The sequence below is a fragment of the Lonchura striata genome, chromosome 18, assembly GCF_050655825.1.
Source record: "Lonchura striata isolate lonStrDom1 chromosome 18, ASM5065582v1, whole genome shotgun sequence".
Lineage (NCBI taxonomy): Eukaryota > Metazoa > Chordata > Aves > Passeriformes > Estrildidae > Lonchura > Lonchura striata.
In genome coordinates, this window is record NC_140720.1 from 1,641,281 (window position 1) to 1,661,930 (window position 20,650).

The 20,650-nt window shown below is 63.1% G+C and overlaps 3 protein-coding genes across 5 annotated transcripts; 1 reads left to right on the plus strand and 2 right to left on the minus strand.

Moving 5' to 3' along the window:
- The first annotated feature begins 13 nt into the window (after positions 1–13).
- Positions 14–17,092, plus strand: AFMID (arylformamidase). 3 transcript variants are annotated; one of them, XM_031506368.3, is made up of 11 exons: positions 14–68; positions 179–269; positions 343–447; positions 520–568; positions 735–820; positions 899–971; positions 1,255–1,352; positions 1,512–1,590; positions 1,744–1,873; positions 2,121–2,225; positions 2,329–2,724. In XM_031506368.3, the coding sequence occupies exons 1-11, from the start codon at positions 39–41 to the stop codon at positions 2,356–2,358; spliced, it is 876 nt and encodes a 291-aa protein (XP_031362228.1). In that variant the 5' UTR covers positions 14–38; the 3' UTR covers positions 2,359–2,724. The 3 variants fall into 3 exon arrangements, with proteins under 3 accessions (XP_031362228.1, XP_085412669.1, XP_085412670.1); XM_085556543.1 differs by lacking the exon at positions 2,329–2,724 and adding an exon at positions 6,518–17,092 and having other exon boundaries at positions 735–971; XM_085556544.1 differs by having other exon boundaries at positions 735–971.
- Positions 2,848–6,531, minus strand: LOC110472466 (uncharacterized). The gene is given in 9 exon segments (XM_085556548.1): positions 2,848–3,326; positions 3,328–3,536; positions 3,855–4,038; positions 4,209–4,221; positions 4,223–4,344; positions 4,493–4,707; positions 4,913–5,162; positions 5,305–5,368; positions 5,370–6,531. Coding segments are annotated over 9 exon segments (1,635 nt in total). The 5' UTR covers positions 5,765–6,531; the 3' UTR covers positions 2,848–3,143.
- On the minus strand, positions 17,088–18,861 carry SOCS3 (suppressor of cytokine signaling 3). The gene has a single exon (XM_021534162.3). The coding sequence runs from the start codon at positions 18,859–18,861 to the stop codon at positions 18,232–18,234; it is 630 nt and encodes a 209-aa protein (XP_021389837.1). The 3' UTR covers positions 17,088–18,231.
- Between the last annotated feature and the right edge of the window lie 1,789 nt (positions 18,862–20,650).

A 20,650-nucleotide genomic window follows, 5' to 3' on the forward strand; every position in this document is an offset into this window, starting at 1 on the left:
GGAGCGGCCCCGGGAGCGGCCCCGGGAGCGGCTCCACGATGGGTGGGTGGCGGGACATGTCCGCGGAGGTAGGGCCCCGAGGCAGGTCCCGCGGGTGGGCAGAGCGCGGTTCTCGTCCGGGCCGCCGGTTGGGGGCTTTCGCGTGGCCCCGCAGCTGCCCCGCTGCCTCCCGTTGCAGGCGCTGGAGGACCATTACTCTCCCAGTCGCTGGTCCCCCCGCCTGGAGCGGGACACCATCATTGACGCCCACCTCGCGGTGACGGCGGCAGGTGGGGATCGTGGCGCCGGGAGAGGGGCCGCGCTCGGTGCCACGGCACCGTGCTCCACCGCCTCCCCCCGCAGGAACCGAACGGGCCCGGGCCAGCACGCGGACCTTGCTGCACGTGCCCTATGGCATCGGGGACGGGGAGAAGCTGGACATCTATTTACCCACGGCCCCTTCTGAAAGTGAGTGACGGGGTGGCGGGGGCGGGAGCGGGCAGGGTGGACACCCGGCTCATCCCGCACTGTGCTGCACAGCCTTCCCGGTTCTGGTTTACATCCATGGCGGATACTGGCAGTGCTTGAGGTGGGCTGTCGGTGAGGGGTTTCCCGGGAAGGGACCCCCTCACCAGTTCCTGCTGACCCCTTCTCCTGACACTGGGGCTTGCTCTGGGTACAGGGGGTCTGACCAGTCCCCAGCTGGCCCTGCAGCCCCTGGCTCCCGCAGCCTGTCAGCATCCCTCTCCCCCCAGTAAAGACAATTCGGGGTTTGCAGCCCCTCCGCTGGTGTCGCAGGGCGTGGCAGTGGTGGCGGTGGGGTACGACATAGCCCCTAAAGGTAGGTGCTGCCCTGCAGAGGCTGCAGCTGCCTGCGCAGCCCAGCGCCCTCCAACCCTGCCCTTTGTCCTCTGCCCAGGCCACATGGACACGATGGTGCTGCAGGTGCGCCGCAGCCTCGTCTTCCTGGTGGAGCGGTACCCCAGGAACAGGTGGGCAGCTCCCAGATCAGGGCTTGGTCTGTGGGAGTAGCCAGGAGGCAAACAAAGCCTGCAGCAGGACAAAGGATTTGGCACCTCAGTCAAAGCACTGGGCAGTGCCTGTGGCCACAATCTCCTGTCACTGAAGAGGGCAGCAGCTGATAGATTGGGAAACATCTGAGCTGACAAATTCAGGCTGTGCCACCTCCTCTGCACAGAGCAAAGCGTGCCTAGGTGTCCCTAGGTGTCCCTCTCAGTCACTCCCTCCTACTGGCTCACTGCTCCCTCCTTCCAGAGGCATTTACTTGTGCGGACACTCGGCAGGGGCCCACCTGGCAGCCATGGTGCTGTCCACAGACTGGACGGAATTCCAAGTGGTGCCAGATATCAAAGGTAGTGTCGCCATGTCCCAGAACAGGGTGGGGAGAAGAACTGGTCTCCACACCTGGGACAAGGCTGTGGGGCTGATTATGCTAACTGATTGTGAGGTCCCCAGGGCTGTGGGAGCCACCCAGGCTGCAGCTCCTCACCTGCCAATGCCTCTGCCTCCAGGAGCGGTGCTGGTGAGCGGCCTGTATGACCTGGAGCCCATCCTGCACACCTATGTGAACGACGCTCTGAACATGAGCCGGTGAGCTCCCATGCTGTGGGGACAGCCATGGGGACAGAGGACAGGCAGGCAGTGTCAGGCAGCCACTCTGCCCCAGCTGGGGAGTCCAGCTGACAGCACGGGCGCTCTTGGAGCGAAGGGCTGCATCAGCTGCCATCGGTGTGACTCCTGCAGGGAGGTGGCCCAGAGGAACAGCCCCATGAGACATGTCACCCCAGCAGCGCCAGCAGCCTGTGAGATGCTTGTGGCTGTGGCCCAGCATGACTCCCCAGAGTTTCGCAGGCAGTCACAGGAGTACAGCCAGGTGAGCATCAGGCAGTTGCAGGAGCATGGCCAGGTGAGTTCCAGCAGCACCCTGCTCGGCTTTGGTGGGGACACTGCTCCAGGCAGCCCTCACCAACTTGCCCAACCGGGAGGAAGAGCTTCTGTGCTGATCCAAAGCAGTTTCTGGTTCACAAGAGGACACCAGTCCTTGTCAAGACATTATTCCTGCTGCTTGTCCAGGGCAGGTGGAGTTTGGGGTCCATCCTGTGGCACTGCTCTCTCTACAGGCCCTGCGCGAAGCCGGCTGGTCTGTCTCGCTGCTGGATCTGGCTGGTGTGGATCACTTTGACATCATTGAGAAGTTGTCAGAGGACAGCTACGTCCTCACTCAGGTAGGCAGGAGGGCTGTGCCAAGGCAGATCAGGTGGCCTGCCACCTCCCTGTGGGGAGGTGCAGGGTCAGGGGCTTTTCACAGGGTTTGGTTCCTCATCCCAGGTGATTCTGAACATGATTTCAAGAGCATGATGGCACCTCGGGAGTAAACACATGGAGATGGTGCCCCTGTGTGGTGGCAAGGGGCATCTGGTGTTCCCCTGCCTGCTGCCTCCTCCATCTAACAGGGCCGCCACTGTCTGAGACCTGCACTGTGCCCTCTCCATTCTGCCCAGCCTAGGCTGGTGCCCCTTCCCTGTGGTGCTCTTGCTCACTGGAGCGCAGGGGACTGAGGGCTGCAAGGCTCTGTCTGGGCAGCTAGGTCATGAAGTTTGCTCCCCCAGTGCCCTTTAAACTGCACACTGGCAATACAGAATAAAATGGGAATTACTGTTGCCTGGGGTAGTGCTTCCCAGGGACCCAGTGAGTGCACACCCAAAGCAACTGCTGCTGAGAGAATCCCTTCTTCCAGTGCAGAGTTCTGGGACTTGCTAACCCAGAACATGACAGGGAAGCCTGGGGAGCCCACCTGCTGCTGCGGGACAGAATGACATAAGCCTCTGTGAATGCAAGTGACAGCCATCTGGGCCAGTCCTTGGACAGTCTTGACCAGACACAAACCTTGGCATTGCTGTGCAGAAACTCTGGTGGCTGAGATGGTTCCATGTCCTCAAGAGCAATTGTCCCTCCACGGGGACCTTGGCTGTGATGATGTCCCTGTTGCAGAGCAAGGAAAAGAGCACATTTGAGGAAAAAACACCCTGCACAGCTACAGTACCACCAAAAGATGTTATTTTGTGCACTGACTGCCTCAAGAGCTGGGGTCTCCACTAGGCTAGGCTCACATTGGTTTGTCAGGCTGCCTGTGAGGGCTGATGTCAATTTTCAGATGGCTGGAAACACATCTGGAGCACAAAGGGGCTGGCAGAATGCTCAGGCTCTCCCAGTGCTGGAGGCGTTGGATGCAGTCTCAAGGCCAATTCCTCCTGATACTTCCTGGCCACAAATTCCAGCTTTCTCCTTGTGAGGTCAGTGTCACGGGCTGAGACGTTGCGGTACCAAGAAGGCGTGTACAGTCTGTGCCGACCAGGGGAGCAGCAAGATGCTGACAGTCTGCCTGGTCTCAGCCTCCTCCTCCTTGCTGATGGGACGCAGGTGCTCGCAGAGCTCGGCAGGGGACGGCCAGGTGCCCTGGACATTTACCATCACAACGTTGGTCTCCACTGCGGCCAGGGTGATGGAGCAGAGGGGAGAGTCCAGCGCATGGCTACCTGTGGGAGGCCAAGGTGATGCAAGCTCACTGCCCAGCTACCTGGAAGAGGCTGCCTGCCCCAGCCCCGCCCCAGGTTCTGGATGAAGGAGAGCCCTTTCTCCCTCCATGTGGTACCAGAGTCACCAAGCACAGCACAGGGACGCTCATGGCATGATCCTGGCACTCCAGCCAGGTGAGGATCCCAGCAGCATCCTCACCCAGCTGGAGACCCAGTGTGGCCATCCAGGGATGGTGTCCAAGCCACCACTACAGCAGCACTGCTGGGCAGTGCCAGGTGTGTTGTTACATCCCAGCACACTCAGGGGACCCGAGGTACCTTCTGCAAAGTTCCAGGCATTGTTGTGGTCTCTGTGCAGCGTCACCTTCACCTGCTGCAGCCTGAGGTGGGCAGCAGCTGCCAGCGCTCCCATGCCCCTGCCCAGCAGCTTCCGAACACGCCAGGCTTTGGCGACAAACTCCCTGCACCCTGCCAACACCGCACCAGCCAGGGCGCCCATGCCCTGCAGAACCACCAACAGGGTCACTCCAGCTGTCCAGGGGCAGCTGCCCCTCCTGGGCTGGGGTCCAGCCTGCCAGATGTGTTCTTAGCCTAACACCTGCAAACAAGGGCCAGACTCCAGCTTGTGCTGTCCTCTGCCAGCCCTGGGGACCCCTCCCCACACAAGCCAACCTTGGAGAAGCAGCGGGACAGAGTCACAGTGCTGGGCAATCTGAGCTGGCTCCACACCCTGGGCCACTGCTGCATTCATCAGTCATGCGCCATCCATGTGCACCCACAGCCTGTAATGGTCTGCAAGCCCACAGACCTGGGAGTCAGGGAGACAGCTGGTTTGGGAAGGACCACTGGAACACCACAAGCCATCTCTGAGCTTCAGTGTCCCCGCAGTGTCATTGTGCAGGGCCCAGCTGCTCATGCCAGGCAGGATTGTGCCAGGACCAACTGTGTGCTCTCACCTGCCTGAGACAGGTGAGGAACAGTGCCCGGCCCCCCCACGAGTTGTGCATGTTCTCCAGACAGATGAGCTCAGGACGCGTGTGGTACCGGCTGCTGTGGGCCTCACAGAGAGTCAGCTCCAGCTGATCCTGGTCAAACGTGCCATTTGGCAGATCTGGCAGTGACTGGGAGTGCACACCGGCGACCTGTGCCCAGGGCAGGGGAGAGCACAGAGCTGGCAGGGGACAGTCGTGGTGCACGGGGGCTCCAGCCCTCTGTCCCCTCTTGTCAGGTGTGTACAGCCCCCACTCGTGCTGCAGCCCGTGTCTTGGGACAATGATCCAGAGGATGCCCTGGCAGCGGATCGTCTGCCCGGCCGGGCCCTGGCAGCAGAGAAGGGCAGCACGCAGCCGCCCTCCTGCCATCGTAACCACCGCCACGGCCCCCGCCGTGCTCGTAGAGGTGCAGGTGGGCGTCCTGGCCCAGGGACGGCTGAGCCCCGCTGCGCTGGCAGTGGCACATCGCTGGGAGAGAAGGGCCGTGAGGGAGGGAGCCACGGGCAGCATCCCACAGCCTGGGGGCACGAGGGGCTGCGAATGCAGCCCCGGACTCGCCGGCGATGAGGTTCATCACGGTGGCCGTGGGCACGAACAGAGCCGATTCCGACCCCACAGTCCCCGCGGCCCGGCGCTGCAGCTCTGCGCGGGGACACGGATGTCCTGGGGGGCTGGCGCTGGGCAGGCCCAGGGGCATGGGGACCCCAGAGGTCCCGGCTTGCCCGCAGTCCCGCTCCGGGCCCCTCATCCCACTGCCCCCGGGTCGGGGGCTGTGCAGGCAGCCCGTTCACCGCCGGGTCCTCCCCGTAGTCGTCATCGCCCACGGTGGCGAGGGCCATGGCGCATCACCGCGCACGGCCGGGTCACCGTGTCGCTCCGCAGGTCCACGACAAACGGCAGGGCCGCGGCGGAACCCCGCGGCTCCGTCTCCCCGGTCATCCTCCCCGGCCCGGGCAGCCGCCCCCGCCGCAGCACCACCCGCATGGCCGGGACCGCCCCCCGCAAGGGCTCCCGGGCGGGGGCGGGATCGCGCATCCCGGGAATACGGGGCGGGAACGGGGCACCGCGCGCCAACCGGGGCTGCCTCGGAACGCCCCCATCCCTCCATCCCCCACCACTCTGGCGCTGGGGAACACGCTGGGGGCTGCCCCGGCCCCGCACTGCCCCGCGGCCCCTCCCCATCCTGGGTGTCGCACGGGAGGGAGCGCCAGGGGGATCCTGCGGAGTCTTTTCCATGGCTGAGCAGGAATTGCTCCCGCCCCGCTGCGCCCGCTGCCAGCGAGGCTGGCACGGGATCGTCTGGGCGCTGGGAACTGGCTCCGGCTCTGGCTGCGTCTGCCCTGGCAGCAGCCGATGCGCTGTCCCATGGCACTGCAGGTGGGCTGGCGCTGCAGCGGTGCTCTGAATCTCTGGGCAGCTTCACAAGTCTCGGCACTCTGCCTTCTCTGAGGGGACCCACCGGCCTCTTGGCAGAAATCTCCACTGCCCCTCAGCAGGAGGGCGAGTATCCAAAGCAGCAGCGAGACCCCCTCACCTCCCCCCGCTGCGCTGGAGCAGCCCTGCTGCTAGCACGGCGGGGGCACCACTGCAGCACGCAGCACCTCTCATGGCATTTGCAGGGGATCAATAGAGCAAGTGCATTAAGGTGCCTCTTACCCTCAGCCCCTGTCCCCCTGTGAGTGTTGTGTGCTCCAGCCACCAAGCTGCTGCCTTCTTCCATCTGCCACGTGCCCCCCAGCCTTGGTGGCCCCAGGTTCCCTATCCTGAGCCCCCTTCAGCCACCACACCGGTGCCCACTCTGCCCATCCCCCTGCCTGTGCCCCTGTCCATGGAGCCCCCTCCCTCACTATCGCCTGTCACCCCCCGCCGCGCTGTCAGCCCCGCAGATGAGTGAGCCATAAACAGTCCTTCATGAGACGTTTTTCACACGCAGGGCCACATGTTAACAGTTTTTCTTTATTTACTGCCTCCATTTCCTCTTTGTTCCAGGAACTTGTCCTCCAACTTCAAGCTGCTCATGATTAGGCAAAAAGGCCTCTAATCTCCCCGATCTGATTTACCGTCACTGGGAGCAGACGCTTCCCGTTACTGGCCCTGGACCTGGGAGCATGGACAGCTGAGCTGTGCCGGCTGCTGAGCCCAGCTGAGCCTCCCCAAAGCTGCCCCGCCACACACACCGCCTTCCCGGCAGCTTCCTCTTCCAGTAAGTGCTGGGCAGTGCAGCCGGTCACACCGCAGGTGAAGGGCTGGGGGAACAGCAGCTGTGGGGCCCCAGGCAAGGGATCTCCCCCGCTCCACCTGGGGCAGCTGATGTAGGGCAGGGCAGGCTTTGGAGCCACTTTCTCTGCCTGGAAGGGCTGGATGGCTGAAGCACCCCTCATCATGACCTTCCCAGCCACACTCCCATGGCACCTGATGGGTTGATTGCCCTGGTGTGCCCAGAGCTGAAGGGCAGCTCAGGGCTCTGCTGTGGGCAGTCCCCCCAGCCCAGTCAGGGTCTGCAGCCAAGCAGGGGCTCCTTCACTGGGCAGCAGCCACAGCTTCTGCAGGACTGTGCAGTGTGGCTGGGTGTCTTCCACAGAGCCCCTTGTCCTTCAGCCCTGTGTCTTTCCCTGGGACTTTGGTCTGGGACGTCCTTGGGGGTCCCCCCTTGCTACCAGCACCCACAGAGCTACCCCTCCCTGTGACCCAGCAGGGCCATGGTGGGGCTTGATGCGGCCAGCACCATGGAAGCGCTTGTAGCCTTATGTGGAGCAGCTGAATGGACGCCACGGGAGCTGGGCAGAGGGTGGGCAGTGCCAGTTTCTGGCCAGGGGCTTGGCTGGCAACTGGGGACTAGCAGGGGCTCACCCAGGACCACACTGCACCACAGGACTGCAGTCACCACCTGCCCACACCAGCTCCTGTGGCGGGCTAAGCCCCTGCCCCCCTGGGCTCAGCTCCTGCTCCAGTCGTGGCTCCCCAGGGCTAAAATTAGCAGCTGAGGCCTGGCTGGGGAGCCAGGAGTGAAGCCCAGATCCCACCGCGGAGGATCGGGTTTCCCCCCTCCCTACCACAGGCCTGGCAACCACTGGGGCCGATTCCCGGAGCTGGGCCCCCCCTGCTACCAGCCCTACTGGCAGCCCCATCCCAGGCCTGCCAGGCCCAGCTGTTTGATCAGCATGTCCCCGGGGCTGAGCCAGGGCACATCCCGGCTGCAGGAGGGGCTGTGGGATGGGGGAGGCAGAGCGCTGTTCCTCCCGGGGCATCATCGGGCTGGGGCTGAGCCCTCTGCCCCTGGCATACATGAGTGCCCTGGGACAGGGTGGCAGTGGGCTCTGCTCCCATCCTCCTAAGCAGAGCCGGTGGCTGCGGCCATGGAGCTGTCAGTGGCCCAGGCAATGCCCCGGGGGTCTTGTGCTGAGCGCCGAGGGCTGACTCAGGACCTGGCCATGGCCACAACGTGCTCACCATGAGCTCAGGGTGCTTTCCTGTCAGTCTGTGAGCCCTGCAGCAACACTGTCCATGCTGCCCGTGCTGCTCACCCTGTGTGCCCTGTCGGCTCCATGGCTCGTCCCAACGGGTGTCACTGGCCCTGCCCGTTCTGGAGAGCCCTGGTCCCATCTGGGCTGAGGCAGCTGCCGTCCATCGCCGTCGAGGGTCCTGAGCCACGGAGCCGAGCAGTTTTCTGCTGCCGGGAACGGCAGGGTGATGCCCAGGAGCACCAGGAGCGCTGGCTCCAAGCTCAGCCGGGTCGGGTAGGGCACCCAGGACCGGGACCCCGCCGCACTCCTGGGGTGCCGGTGACATGTCCCGAGCTGTGGCACCGGCCGTGCTTCGGCCCGGGACAGGCCCGGGGCTGCCGGGGCCGTGGCCGGCGAGGGAGCCGCAGGTGCCCCGGGGAGCCTCGGTCGGAGCTCCGCGCGGGCCGCTGCTGGAGCCCGGTAGCCGCATGGTCCGGCCCGGTGCCCCGTCCCCAGCCTGCGAGGCCGCGGGTGCCCCCCCTCCGCCGGCAGCGACTTTTCCAGTAAAACCGCCGCAGAGATCCCGGCTTCCCGACAGGCCCGGCCTCCGCGCCGGGGGGGCGCCGGCCGCCCTTAACCCTTCCCGGCCCGGCCGGCCGCGCGGTGCCCGCCCGACGGGCGTCTCTGAGCCTGGGACCCGCCGGGTTCTGCCCGCCCAGCCCGGCTCGGCGGCTCCGGGGATCTGCGAGGATTCTGCCCGCCAGGCCCGGGGCGTCGATAGCCCCGCTCCTCGGGGCTCCGGCGGCGCCACTGCGGGGCCGGCCTGAGCCGCCGGGCACCGGGACGGGCCCGGCGCCGGGGCCTTCGCGGCCGCTGCCCTCGTGGGCTCCGGCCGTGCCGGGAGCGGCCTCCCCCAGCCCATCGTGCCCCCCGTGCCGAGGGTTTCCCTTCTCTGGGTGCTCCTGAACAGGGGCTGTTCTGCAAAGCAGATCCAACATCCCAAGGGCCAAGGAGCCGGAGAACGGTCGGGGAGAAAGCCGCTCTGCACAGGGTACCCCGGTGCGGGCTGCCTGGGGGCTGTGGGGAGGGAGCAGCCGGGGGTCCCTGGGACAGCCCTGGTGCTGGAGGAGCTTTGGGGCACCTTGGCAGAGCGCTGGAGCCTGTCACAGCTAAAGGCTGGTTGCTCCACATCCCTGCTCCAGCTCGCCACGGGGATGCTCTGGCTGGGTGGGCAAACCCGTGGATGGCCAGGCACCAGGGGTCCGTGCCGAGAACCGTTCCGGGCCGTCCCTGCCGTGCCCTGCCTGCCACCAGCTGCTACACTGGCTGAGCCAGGGCTGAGGTAAGTGCTCTAATTGTTTTCTCTGTGGCCCGAGATGAATAATTGAGAGGTCTTTGAGGAGAATTAATTAGCCCGTTTATTGGCAGTAAATGCTTTTCTCCAGATGATGAAATAGATCCTGAGCCACACGTGGGGCAGGCAGATGCAGGTCACTGATGCTGCTCTGGAGCACGCCAGTGCCGGGTCCACAGGCCAGCCGTGCTGGTGTCCCATGCCCACTGTGGATTGGCACACTGGTTCTGGCTCTCATGCTGCCCAGTGTGCCCAGAGCTCACTGCACCCATGGCCAGCACTTTGTGTGGGGAGCCTGGTGTTGCTGGGAGCAGGGGACACTGAGGGGCAGGCAGGGTTCTGCAGCTCAGTGGAAGTCTTGTGCCCCCATCATGCCCATGTAGCTTCCTGCTTCCCCCCGGCTCACACCCCATCCTGCGGGCTCCCTCCCTGTGCAGACCCTGATATGTCCCTTTATGTCTCCTTGGTTCTCCTGAATGCCAGGGTGGTGCCAGTTTGGGGCTTGTAGCCTGCATCTCCTTCTCACCTCCTCTTCTTCCTCCCTCTCCCCTGGGTATGGGGTGAAGTGCCTTGCATGGCCCGAAATGCTTAACAAGGATTTCCTTGTTGCTGCATGAGCTGTTTGCCTTCTCCCGGGCCAGCCGTTAATGAGGTTTGGCAGGAGGCACTGTCAGCCCCAGGCACTGGGTTTCTATAAATCAGCCTGGAGCTGATGTGTGGGGCTGGTATGGAGCTGCTCGATCTTGGTGCATGGGACTTCAGCTTGTGGGTCCTGGGAGTCCCTCTGGGAGTGGAACATCCTGGCATGGTGGAGAGGGGCAGGGGCTGAGTGGGCCAAAGGGGCTCTTCCCACCAGGTAGGTCAGGGCAGCCACTTCACACATTTCCAGGAATGGCAGAGAGTGCAAAGCAAAAAATAAAGCTGCTTCCTATGGCTGAAGTACCTTGTCCTGATCTTTCCCACATGACCAACTTTTTTTGCCAAGACCGAGAGAGACTGTTGGGTGCTCTGAACTGGGATGATGATCCTGCCCTGCCTTGGGGTGGGGGGCTGTGGCTGTGCATCCCCGGGCAAACTCAGGCATGCAAAATGGGGCAGGCAAATCATCCAGGCCCCTGGGATAGCATTTGCTGCTTCCTTCTGCTGGAAGCAACGCCACAGGGGCAGGGCTGGCGTGTGGGCCCTTTGTGCTGAAGCCATGTTGGCAGATGTGCTGGCTGTCACTGGCACAAGGACACTGCCAGGGCTGCAGGTCCTGTGGCCTGGGGCCTGCCCCTTCAAGTGTAACCAGGAGCAGGTTCCCATTGTGAAGGGTCTCCTGGGAATAGCTGCTCTTGGCAGCCCTGTGTCCAGGAAAGGAGATGCTGGGAAGTGGGACGCTTATCTTTGGGTTCCTACAGCCATTCGTTCTGCTTTTCTCACCTGTGGGATGGTTGGTTGGGAGCCAGCACAGCCCACCTGTGCTGTGCAGGGCTGAGAGGAGCCACAAGTCTCAAAGGTGATGTTTCATTTCCTGCTCTGAGTGTGCTTCCCCCTTATCCAAAACCACCTCTGATCTCATTGAGTTCTCACTGACTTTCTGCTGTGTGTTGAAACTCGGAGAACCCCCAGTCCCAGCATGGCTGCAGGGCTCCTCAGGGCCACCACAGTCTGCTGGGAAAGCTCTAGCCCCCTTCTCGCCTTCTCTCTAGTAGCCTGGCCCATGGTGGGGCAGCCCCTGGGCCAATGATGTCCCCCCACAGCAGGACAGCACCAGGATGGTGGCAGCAGCAGCTGGCAGGGGTTTTCCAGGGACTGCCCCTCCATCTGCAGCCTCATGCCTCCAACCCCACCAACATTCCCCATACTCTCAGCCTGGGGAATCGTCAGCCCTAATGGGGGTGAGATGTGCCTGGTCGTAGCAGAGGAAAGATGCTCCATCGGAGCCCGCGCTGGAGCTGACCCCCTCCACTTCCCCTCGGTTCGCACCGCTCGTGGGTGCGAGTGCAGCTGGAGGCTCCACGCTGAGCGCAGTGACAGCGCGGTGCTGAGCGGGGGCGGCACTGGGGAGCCCTCGGCCCCTGGGGACCCACTGGCGACAGGGGCAGCTTTGTGGGGCACCGGGTGGCAGCTCTGCGAGCGGGCAGCCGCGGCGCGCTGGAACCCCTGGCCCCTGCCCGGCCGCCTCTCTACGGGCTGCGGGGCCGCGCTCCGTGCGCGGGCAGGGACCCTCTGCAGGGACCCGCGCTCCTCAGCCGGGCTGGGAACAGCAACCCCGGCGAGAGGTTGTGCAAGAAGGGGGGACCCGGGAGGGCACGGGCTGCCAGTGTTGAAATTCCATGCTCTTACAGAAAAGCCCCCGGGCAGAATTCCTGACATGGGTGATTCATCCCCCACTGGAAGCGATGACTTTGCCTCTCCAGTAAAACACTCCTCAGTTTACCGGGGTGCCACTGCTCCCGTCCTGCCACCCGCCGTGGGGTCACAGGGCTGCCCTGAGCACCGCAGGAAGCACCGGGGCTGCTGAGCAGGGCCAGGGAGGCAGTAGGCGACTGGGAACCGACTGCTGGGCAGCAGAGCAGTGGGCACCAAGGGCAAAACTGAATCCTTGGCTCCCTGCCCCGGCTGGCACCCAAACCCGGCGCAGGCCATTGCTGTTGCCAGGTGCTTTGGGGGCCTCATCTCCCGCTGGTGAGGGCACACGGGACAGCCTTTTCCAGGAAGCATGTGAGGGCAGCCAGACTGTGGAGTTCCCGACAGCAGCTCTGGTTTTAATAACAGCAAATCAATGTGCTTCCTCCCTGGCCTCCCCCTCCAGTGGCTTCCCCATAAGGCAAAACAACCCATATGAGAGCCCCAGCTCTGGCCATAGTACGTGGGGTTGTGAGTGCTGATGGCCCACGCCTGCCTGCCCTGCATGCTGCAGCCTGTTCCAGCATGCTGCCTGAACCCCAGCCCAGCTGTAGGGAGGGAAGGTTAGGGGTCCTCAGTGCCCCTGCCCACCTCTGCTGTGCCCACTCCCTACACAGGAGGTTGCTGCCTTCAGGGCTGCTCCATGGCTGAGCATACCCAGCTGCTCCAGCATCTTGCCTCCTGAGTCCAGCCCCGTGCTGTGATTCCACCTCCTCCCCGTGGCTTTGCACAAACCTCACGCTTGCTTTGTGCTTGTTTTGAGAACAGATTAGTCATGGCTCTGAGCTGGCTTCCAGCAAATGCACAACAGCACGATGGAAAAACGAGAACAGTGAAGTGATGACTCAGCAGGGCTCCCACTCCGTCCCTGGGGTGCCAACTGTCCCTAATCCTAACTGGCCCCGAGAACCAGTGAAGACCACCTGGGGATACCACAGCTGAGCCAGAGTGGGTGGGTGATGGCAGGAAAGAGCCAGGGCCAGCGCCTGCCTGCCTGCCTGGAAGCTGCAAGAGCGCTGGCAGGGTGGGACGCCAGGTCCTTTGGGGCGACAGGCAGCCTCCTCCCCTTCCCCTCCTGCATCTGGTGGGTGAGAGTCCCTCCAGCCTGCTGGCACCTTGCTGCCCCAAACCCCCACCACACATGTGGCTGGAACATCCTGCTGCTGGCAGCACCAGCTCAGTGCCCAGCAGGCCTGGTGTGTTCTGGGGATTCCACAGTGATCAGTGGCTGCTAAGATCCTGCCAGGACCTCAGTGGGCTGGGAATCCCCAGCTGTGTGGGCTCAACTCCGGATTACCAGGGCCCTCCTGGCCACCACCTGAGTGGCAGTGACGGGAACTCCCGGGGCGGGCCCTTACCGTACCTCACACCTTGCTCCGCAGCCCTTCCCTGCCCTGCCTTGGCTGGCTGCCCGGCAGCACAGCGTGTTGCCAAGCCTCATTGCCAGGTGGCTTATCGTGATCCCATGGCGCTGGACACCAACTGGCGTTGGCTGCCAAGGATGAACAATGTAATTACTGGAATTACAGTAAAGCACTCCCATTCCCACTCATTAAATGCTGAAACGGGGCCCTTGGGTCCTCCTGGGGAGCATCTGCTCCAGCTGTGCCCTTTGCCAGCCACACTCCCCATCATCACCCAAGTGGCGCCGCTGGCAACCCTCACCCCATACCCAACTGGTGTGGCTGGAGGGGCCAGGCGAGGAGGACAGGGTGTGACTGCAGACACAGGGTCCCACATCCAGGAGCTCCATCCCCAGCCACATGTGTGGCTCTGCCACTGCTGGCTCCTGTGCTGTTGCCGAGGCCAGGACTGATGCGAGGCCAAGGGATCCTCCAGGGCTAAGGTTTGACACCTGCCTATGGCTGCTCTGCCAGGGTCAGCAGAGGATTCTGTGCTGCGCTCGGCAAGCTCACCCCAGGCAGCTGGCAGCTTGCTGCCCAAGCACCCACAGGGACCTCCCGTGGCATGCCATGTGCCCAGGAGTGACCACAGCCAATGCTTGGCACATCGCTGCTCCCTGCGAGTGCAGGTGCAAGAGCGGCGTAGCCCTGGGCCCGGGTCTCTGCCAGGGAGTAGAGAGCAGGGGGCGGGGGGGCTGGGGCAGAGTAGCTCTCCTAGCTGCTGATGGAAGGAGTGAGGAATCCACAGCTGCTGGCTCCCTGGAGGTAGCGCGGGTCTGGCTGGGGAAGCAGCAACAAAGTAGAGTTTCCATGGGGACGTACACAGCCTGCTGGACTCTGCTGCATCTCAAAATACTTCCTGGCCTGGGCATGGCGTCTTGCTGCCACCCCCTGCTCCCTGCCTGATAATAGCCCTACCTGGCCCAGGGAGAGTCAGGGCCAAGCCAACCCCCATGGCTCCCCCAGCCACCAAGACTTTGCTCTAGGTCACTGGCAGCGGAGCTGCTACCAGCACAGGGACTTTGAGCAGTATCTTGAGTGCAGAGGCCCAAGATGAGGGGCAGTTGTGGAACTGAGGGGTTCTGGTGACATAAAGTTGCAGCCCTGCTCCTTCTCCAGCCCAAGCAGCTGCCTCTTGTCCTAGGCCTGAAGCTGGGACCACCACTGCCAGCTCTGGGCTCTGCTGAGGAGCTCCTGCTTGTGCTTCCTGGCAGCTCACTGGGAGCAGATGTCCCAGTGCCTGTTCCCAAATGTCCTTGTGCCCTAGCCTGCAGAGCAATTGCCATGTAAGGAGCAGGTGGTGCCATTTACAGTAAGTTCCCAGCTGCTGCACAGCCCTTTCCTGCATTCTACTGGGAAACGGTGGTAGATGTGGGAATGTCCTCGCGCTGCAGAGCCAAGCAGGAAGAAGTGCGTGAAGGGAGTGCCGCGGGGTCAGGGTGTTCATGGCAAACTCTCTGCCTGGCTCTGCTGCCTCAGGGACCTCTGGTGTTGTGTCCACTGCTGCCTTCCTTGGGGTGCCAGTGTGGGGCTAGGCAGCCTTCATGGGTCTGCCCTCCTTCTCTGTGACCAGCTGGATTTTCTGCATGGTTGGTGTAGCCACAGCAGAGCTGCGGTACTGACCGAGCCCTCTGCTGCTGTGCCCGCAGCAATCTCCGGCTGCGGTGGTTTCCTGTTTTGGCTCTGCAGAGCCTGGTTACACACCAGAGCAGGTTTCCTGCACCCCTGACCCCACAGAGTTCAGGTTCACCATCCCGGTGGACACTTGCTTCTTGTGCCAGTAATGAGCCAGCAGTGTGATGGGAAGCATTGGTGGCTACCCTGCACCCCATGGGGAGGCCAGGCTGAGGCAAGACGGGGTATTACAGGGGCTGTGGGGCAGCAGCTTGTCCCTGCCTGACCACCCTTCCGTGCCACAGCACCTTGTCGGGCTCTCATTGGGCTTGCTGCCCTCACCCTGCTCTGCATGGCCACTGTCACATCATGGAGGAACTGATAGCACCGGGGGCATGCACTTACAGCTGCACTTTGTTCTGCTGGTGCTGCTTGGTGCCCAGCCCCAGGAGATCTGGAATGTGGAGAGCCACAGGATGCCGATGTCCCAGCCCTGCTTCTGGAGCCCTGTGCGAATTCCCAGCTGGCTCCTGGCACCATCACACGCTGACAGGGTCTGATCACCTTGATAACATCTTGCCTATCCAGGAACCCTCCCAGAGGGACCTCAGCTACCCCCAGCCCTGGTGAAGGGCAGAGGGGAACTGGCTGTGGGACATGTTTGATAGGCTGCTTACGAAATGCAGGACCAAGTCCGCTCAGCTGCTCTGGAGCAGAGAGGTTTGTGAAACCTTCAGCAGGGATTTGCCCGCCGGCTGCCGCGTCACTGCTGCCGCGAGCTTGGCTTTATTCCAAGAAACCCGCAGGGCTGGCGGAGCTTCCCGGATTCTTGATTCAGCCACGAGTTGCAGCACCGTGAGGGAAGAGGCCCTTGGTCGGCAATGCCAGGGCCCTTCTGGGAAGTGAAGAAGCTGGGGCTGTTCCCACAGAGATGGGAAGGCAGGGGTCTGGCTGGGAGGACATGGATTGGGTCACTGTGGGCAGCCGGGCTGCTGTTCCTGGGGGCAACTTCCCACTCTGCCCCACCATGAAGTGCTGTGGACCCCTTGCTCTGCCGGGAGGGCTGGGTATGCTCATAAACCCCCAGGGCCCTGATTTTCATCCCCTGGTTTGCCTCATTCTGCCTGGGGGAGTGGTAATGCTCCTGCCAGCTGGGGGCTGCTGTGCCTGCAGCACTGCTCCCACCCCATCACTGGCATGGGCCGGGTGTCACTGGTGCTGCTGGGAGCTCTAAACTCAGGGATGTGCCTCAGCAGGGCCTGGCAGGCAGCCACCTGTGCGCATGGACATTCCTTGCATAGCTGTAGTGGGTGCCTGGGCAGGCCATGGCACTTCTAGCAGCACACGTGCCACAGCCACACGTAGTGGCCCCAAAATAGTCACTGGGACTGTGCCATGCCCACAGCCTGGACTGGCACACTCACCATCCCTCTGGTCCAGGCTGATTCCTAAGGAAATCCTTTTCCCAGCAGCTGGGGTTCCCTGGAGGGGCAGAAGCACTGCTCATGATGCCAGGCATAATACCTACAGTGTGGAGATTGCACAAAGCACCTGGGCACTGCTTGCTCCTCACAGGCAGGGGCTCTGGGGGAGTTCTGGGGGGCTGACCTGCTCCCAGGGGATCACCCACATGCCTGCATTCAACTCTTCAGCCAGGCACTGCACTGCACACCAGCCAGACGCAGCTGCAGGTTTATTCCTACACGTACTTCATGCCCCTAGCAGTGGAGGACAGGTGCTTCTGGGGGCAAGGACATCCCCAGGAGAACTTAATCCTCTCCTCTCCCTTGGGAATCTGTGCCCAGCTGGGGTTCTGCACAGGACAGAGCATTTCTCTCTGCGCTGTGGGGGTGAACAGTATCTTGGCACCTCCTACCCCGAGCCCACTACACTCCCAGAGGGAGCACCTGCAGACCCTTTCTGACCCATGTCTCATCCCCGCTCCTGCAGCTCCTCACCCTGGCATGTGCCAAAACAGGGCTGGGGGAAGGCAGGACTTGCTCAGCCCTTCACGAGCACTGCACTGGGGCTGTGCCACAGGCCAGCCTTGGCCACCAGCTTGGCCCCTCCTGTGCCCAGGGCCATGTCTGCTGTCCCGTGGTTGCACCATGTGCGCGAGCAAGGAGCAGATCCCATCCTTGTGGCTTGGCAGACGGAGCGACGTCGCAGGGCTCAGACATACCTGAGTGCTGGGGCAGAGCTTACGCACCCGGGCTGAGTCACCGCGGCGGGATCACCCGGCGTGGACAGTGGCTCCAGGAAACGGTGCTTACGTGGTGTAAACACATCCCAGCATTGTGCCGGAGCCAAGCAGCCTCAGGGGTGCGAGAGAGAAATCAAACCAAATCTGATGGTTTTCATTAAAAAATAGTGCTCTTTATTATAAATTATGGAAACATTTTCTTTCTGAATATAAATATAAATATGTGCAAAGTTTCATCTGAGTTTGGTTTTGGTTGAATTTTCAAGCATTGTTTTGCTCAGCCCTCAAGGCTGGAGGTGAAGATGGAATCTTTATAAAAGACAGTGATTCACGTTGGCCTGTAAACATCCCTTTGGTTAAAAAAATAAGAATAAAAACTTAAAAAAGCCAGAAAACCCAACCACTTCTCTGGGCAGACGCAGAAAAGCACTCACGAGATGACACACTCCAGGAGATCGTCCTGCTGTGTTCCTGTGGGAATTGGTGCCCTGCAGAGCAGCACAGCCGGGGTCTGCAGGAATGGCTGGGCAGAGGTGGGGTGTGACTGTAGGGAGTAAGGGCCCAGTGTCCTCGGGGTGATCCTTGCAGATGCGGTTGTGTGGGACTCAGCAGCATCGGGATGCGACACTTCCTCTCCAGCTTCACAGCACATCAGCAGGACCCTCACTGCACAGCTGTCACGTCACCAGCTGACATGCACTAACCCAGACCATGGGGCAGGAGGGATATTAAGGCTTAGTCCCCTGGAAAATGGCAATGTGGGGCAAAGGCATCGACCTCTTAGTCTGGGGCTTGATGTGAAAGGAGCTTTCACCCACAAGGAGGCAGCAAGTGGTACAGTACGGGCAAAAAAACCACCTTCCCCTTAAAACTGAGGAAAAGTGATCAGGCACTCCTGGGCTCCAGTGCTTTCCATTTCTGAGGGTGGAAGGGGCTCTCAAAAGGACACCCCAGGATGGGGCTGGTGGGGTGCATGTTCCCCCATGCTATGGGAGCTGTCCTGGCTGCCCAAGCCCACAGGGGCTTTGCCAATGGGTTCACTGTAACATCCACAGTCTGGTTGGAGCCATCTTCTTCCCCGTGGGGAGGAGGTGTCATTCTTGATGAGGAGTCCCCCCAGCAGAAAGGGTGCCCAGCTATGCTGGCCACAGCCCTGAGCCCCTGGCAGCTTGCCCCAGTTCCTCCTTTCTCCTTCCCGGACGGAAAGACTCAGCATGCCCTGCCGGTGCCGGTGGGGCGTTGTGCCTGTCCCCTGCTCTTGTGCTTGTAGCATGAAACCTTGCTCCACTGGCCCCTTAGAGAGGGGCATCGTACTGGTCCAGGAACTCCTTGATGGGGGCTGGCAGCTGAGTCATCTTCTCATAGGAATCCAGGTGCCCGTTGACGGTCTTGCGGCAGAGGTGCTGCAGGGTGGAGACACTGGAGGAGAGAGGGCGGCTCAGCACCAGGGGGATCTTCTCACCGCCTGAGTAGATGTAGTAGGTGCGCTTGGGGTGCAGGGCCCCCCCAGGCTGCTCAGGCACGGCACAGGGTGTGGGTGGCATGTAGTGATGGACCAGCTTGAGCACGCAGTCAAAGCGGGGCACGGGCTGGCTGCTGTGGGGATCACTCTGCAGGGAGAAGCTGCCGCCCTCGCACTGGATGCGCAGGTTCTTGGTGCCCGACTCTGTCTTGACACTGAGGGTGAAGAAGTGCCTCTGGTCTGAGCTGTCCCTGATGAGGAAGGTGCCAGCTGGCTCGGTGCTCAGCAGCAGGTTGGCCTCACCACCTGTCACCGTGCTCCAATAGAAGCCGCTCTCCTGCAGCTTGCGTACGGTGTTCACCACCAGCTGGTACTCGCTCTTGGAGCTGAACGTCTTGAGGCGCAGGCTGGTGTCGAGGGGGCGGCTCATCCCGGCGGCGGGGAACTTGCTGTGGGTGACCATGGCGCAGGGAGCCAGCTTCGTGTGCTCTGGATGCTGCTGCCAGCAGCAGCCGTTGCTACACCATCACCTGCGGCAGAGAGAGCGGTGAGTCCCGGCATTCCGGTCCCCGACTCTCCCTTCCCGGGAACACCTACACCCCGAGTCCCTGGCTGTTATCCTCCCTCAGCAAGAGCGCTGCCGGTTCCCGGCAATCCTCTTCCCCAGCTCTCATTCCCAGAAAAGCCGGCAGCCCCCCTGCCCAGCTCTCTCTTCCTGGGAATCGGCAGCACTCATCCCTGGCTCTCCCTTCCCGGACGAACCGGCAGCCCCCGTTTCCCGGCGACTGTCCTCTCGCGACACCGACACTCCCGTCCCCAGCTCTTCCTTCCCGGGAGCACGGGCACACCTGCGGTCTCCCGCTCTTTCCCTTCTCTAGGAGCAGCGCTTCTGATGGGCTCTTGCTCTCTTACGCCCGGGGGCACACCGTTACCCCAGGCCACCGCTGAGATACCAATATCCCCGGCGATCCCCTTCCCTGGGCATCACCGGCATCCCCGGTCCTCGGCGATCTCCCCCCACGAAGGTCCCGGCATCCTCGGCTGTCCCCCCCGTCCTCTCCTGAACTCCCTCCCGCGGCCGTACCTGGGGCGCGGAAGCCGGTCTCGGCGGCAGAGCGGGGCCGGTGCGCGGCGGCGAAGCTGCCGAGGCGGCCCGGGGCGGTCTCTTATAGCAGGCGCAACGCCCGCCCTCGGGTTCCTGGAACTGCGCGGCTTCTTGTAACGCGGCGGCACCGCCCGCGCCCCGCCCGGCCCGGCCCCCCGGCGCCCCGCCAGCCCCTGCTCTGCCAGCCCCGGGCCCCCGGCCTGGCCCCTCCGGCCCCGGCCCCGACAGCCCCTTCTGGGCAGGGCGGCTGCCCCCGCCCCTCGGCCTGCGGAGAAACGGAGAGTCCCGGTCCGGCCCCTCGGCGGCCTTCGCTGTCCCCCGCCGCTGCTGGGGCAGCCGGGCCGCGGGCCCGCCCTGACGAGGAGTTTGGGCTCGGCTGATGGGGGGTACACCGGGGATACACCGGAATGGGGGTGCCGGTCCCACTTTCCCAAGTTGCCAGCCCCGATTTCCAGGCCAACGTGCAAGGCTGCCGTCAGCCTCGGCCGCGCTTCCTGGGGGACCCGCGGGGTACCCTCGGACTGGAGACAAGGAGGAATCCGCACCGGGGGCTGTGCGGGGGCTCCCGGCTCCGCAGCTGTTCGATCCCCGCGCCCCAGCGCCGCTTCGGGCGGCGGTGGCTGCGGGAGCTCCGGGACGCTCCGCGCAGTTGGGGCTTTGGCCGGTCTGCGGGACCGTGCGGGCTGGTGGGGACTCCGGCAGGACCGAGGCCGTCCGTCCCGCCCCGGACCCTCGGCCGGAGTCCCGGTGAGGACGGTGCCCGTCGGAAGGAGCGGCGGAGCTCCACTCCTCACGCGTTTGGCAATTTTTGGTTCCGAGCTCGCACACAACCCGAGCTCTGTCCGTGGGTTTATTTTAAACAGTTTAATTTGCCTCCCAGGAGCGGCCGCTGCCCGGCAGAGACCAACCCAGTGCGGCAGTTCTCGGAATCGGCGCCGGCGGACCGGCTGCTCTGAAATGCAAACGAGCCCTGGAGCGCTGCCGGGGCGGGCAGAGATAGCGGGGGAGGGACGGGACAGGCACGACGCGGCTCCGGGGCTCTCGGGTGGGACCGGCTTCCCGTATCGGGACGTGGCGGGGTGACCCGTGGTTCCCGGCCTCTGCCATGCCCGGCGGGGTGGCGAACGCCGGTTCCGCCGCGGGCAAG

What these genes read in the sequence shown, in the direction of transcription:
- AFMID (XM_085556543.1), top strand. Translation starts at nt 39, where the DNA reads ATGGGTGGGTGGCGGGACATGTCCGCGGAG. An exon ending in GGCGGGACATGTCCGCGGAG is followed by an intron (nt 69 to 178) that starts GTAGGGCCCCGA and finishes CTCCCGTTGCAG; the next exon opens with GCGCTGGAGGACCATTACTC. An exon ending in GGATACTGGCAGTGCTTGAG is followed by an intron (nt 569 to 734) that starts GTGGGCTGTCGG and finishes CTCTCCCCCCAG; the next exon opens with TAAAGACAATTCGGGGTTTG.
- SOCS3 (XM_021534162.3), bottom strand. Translation starts at nt 18,861, where the DNA reads ATGGTCACCCACAGCAAGTTCCCCGCCGCCGGGATGAGCCGCCCCCTC.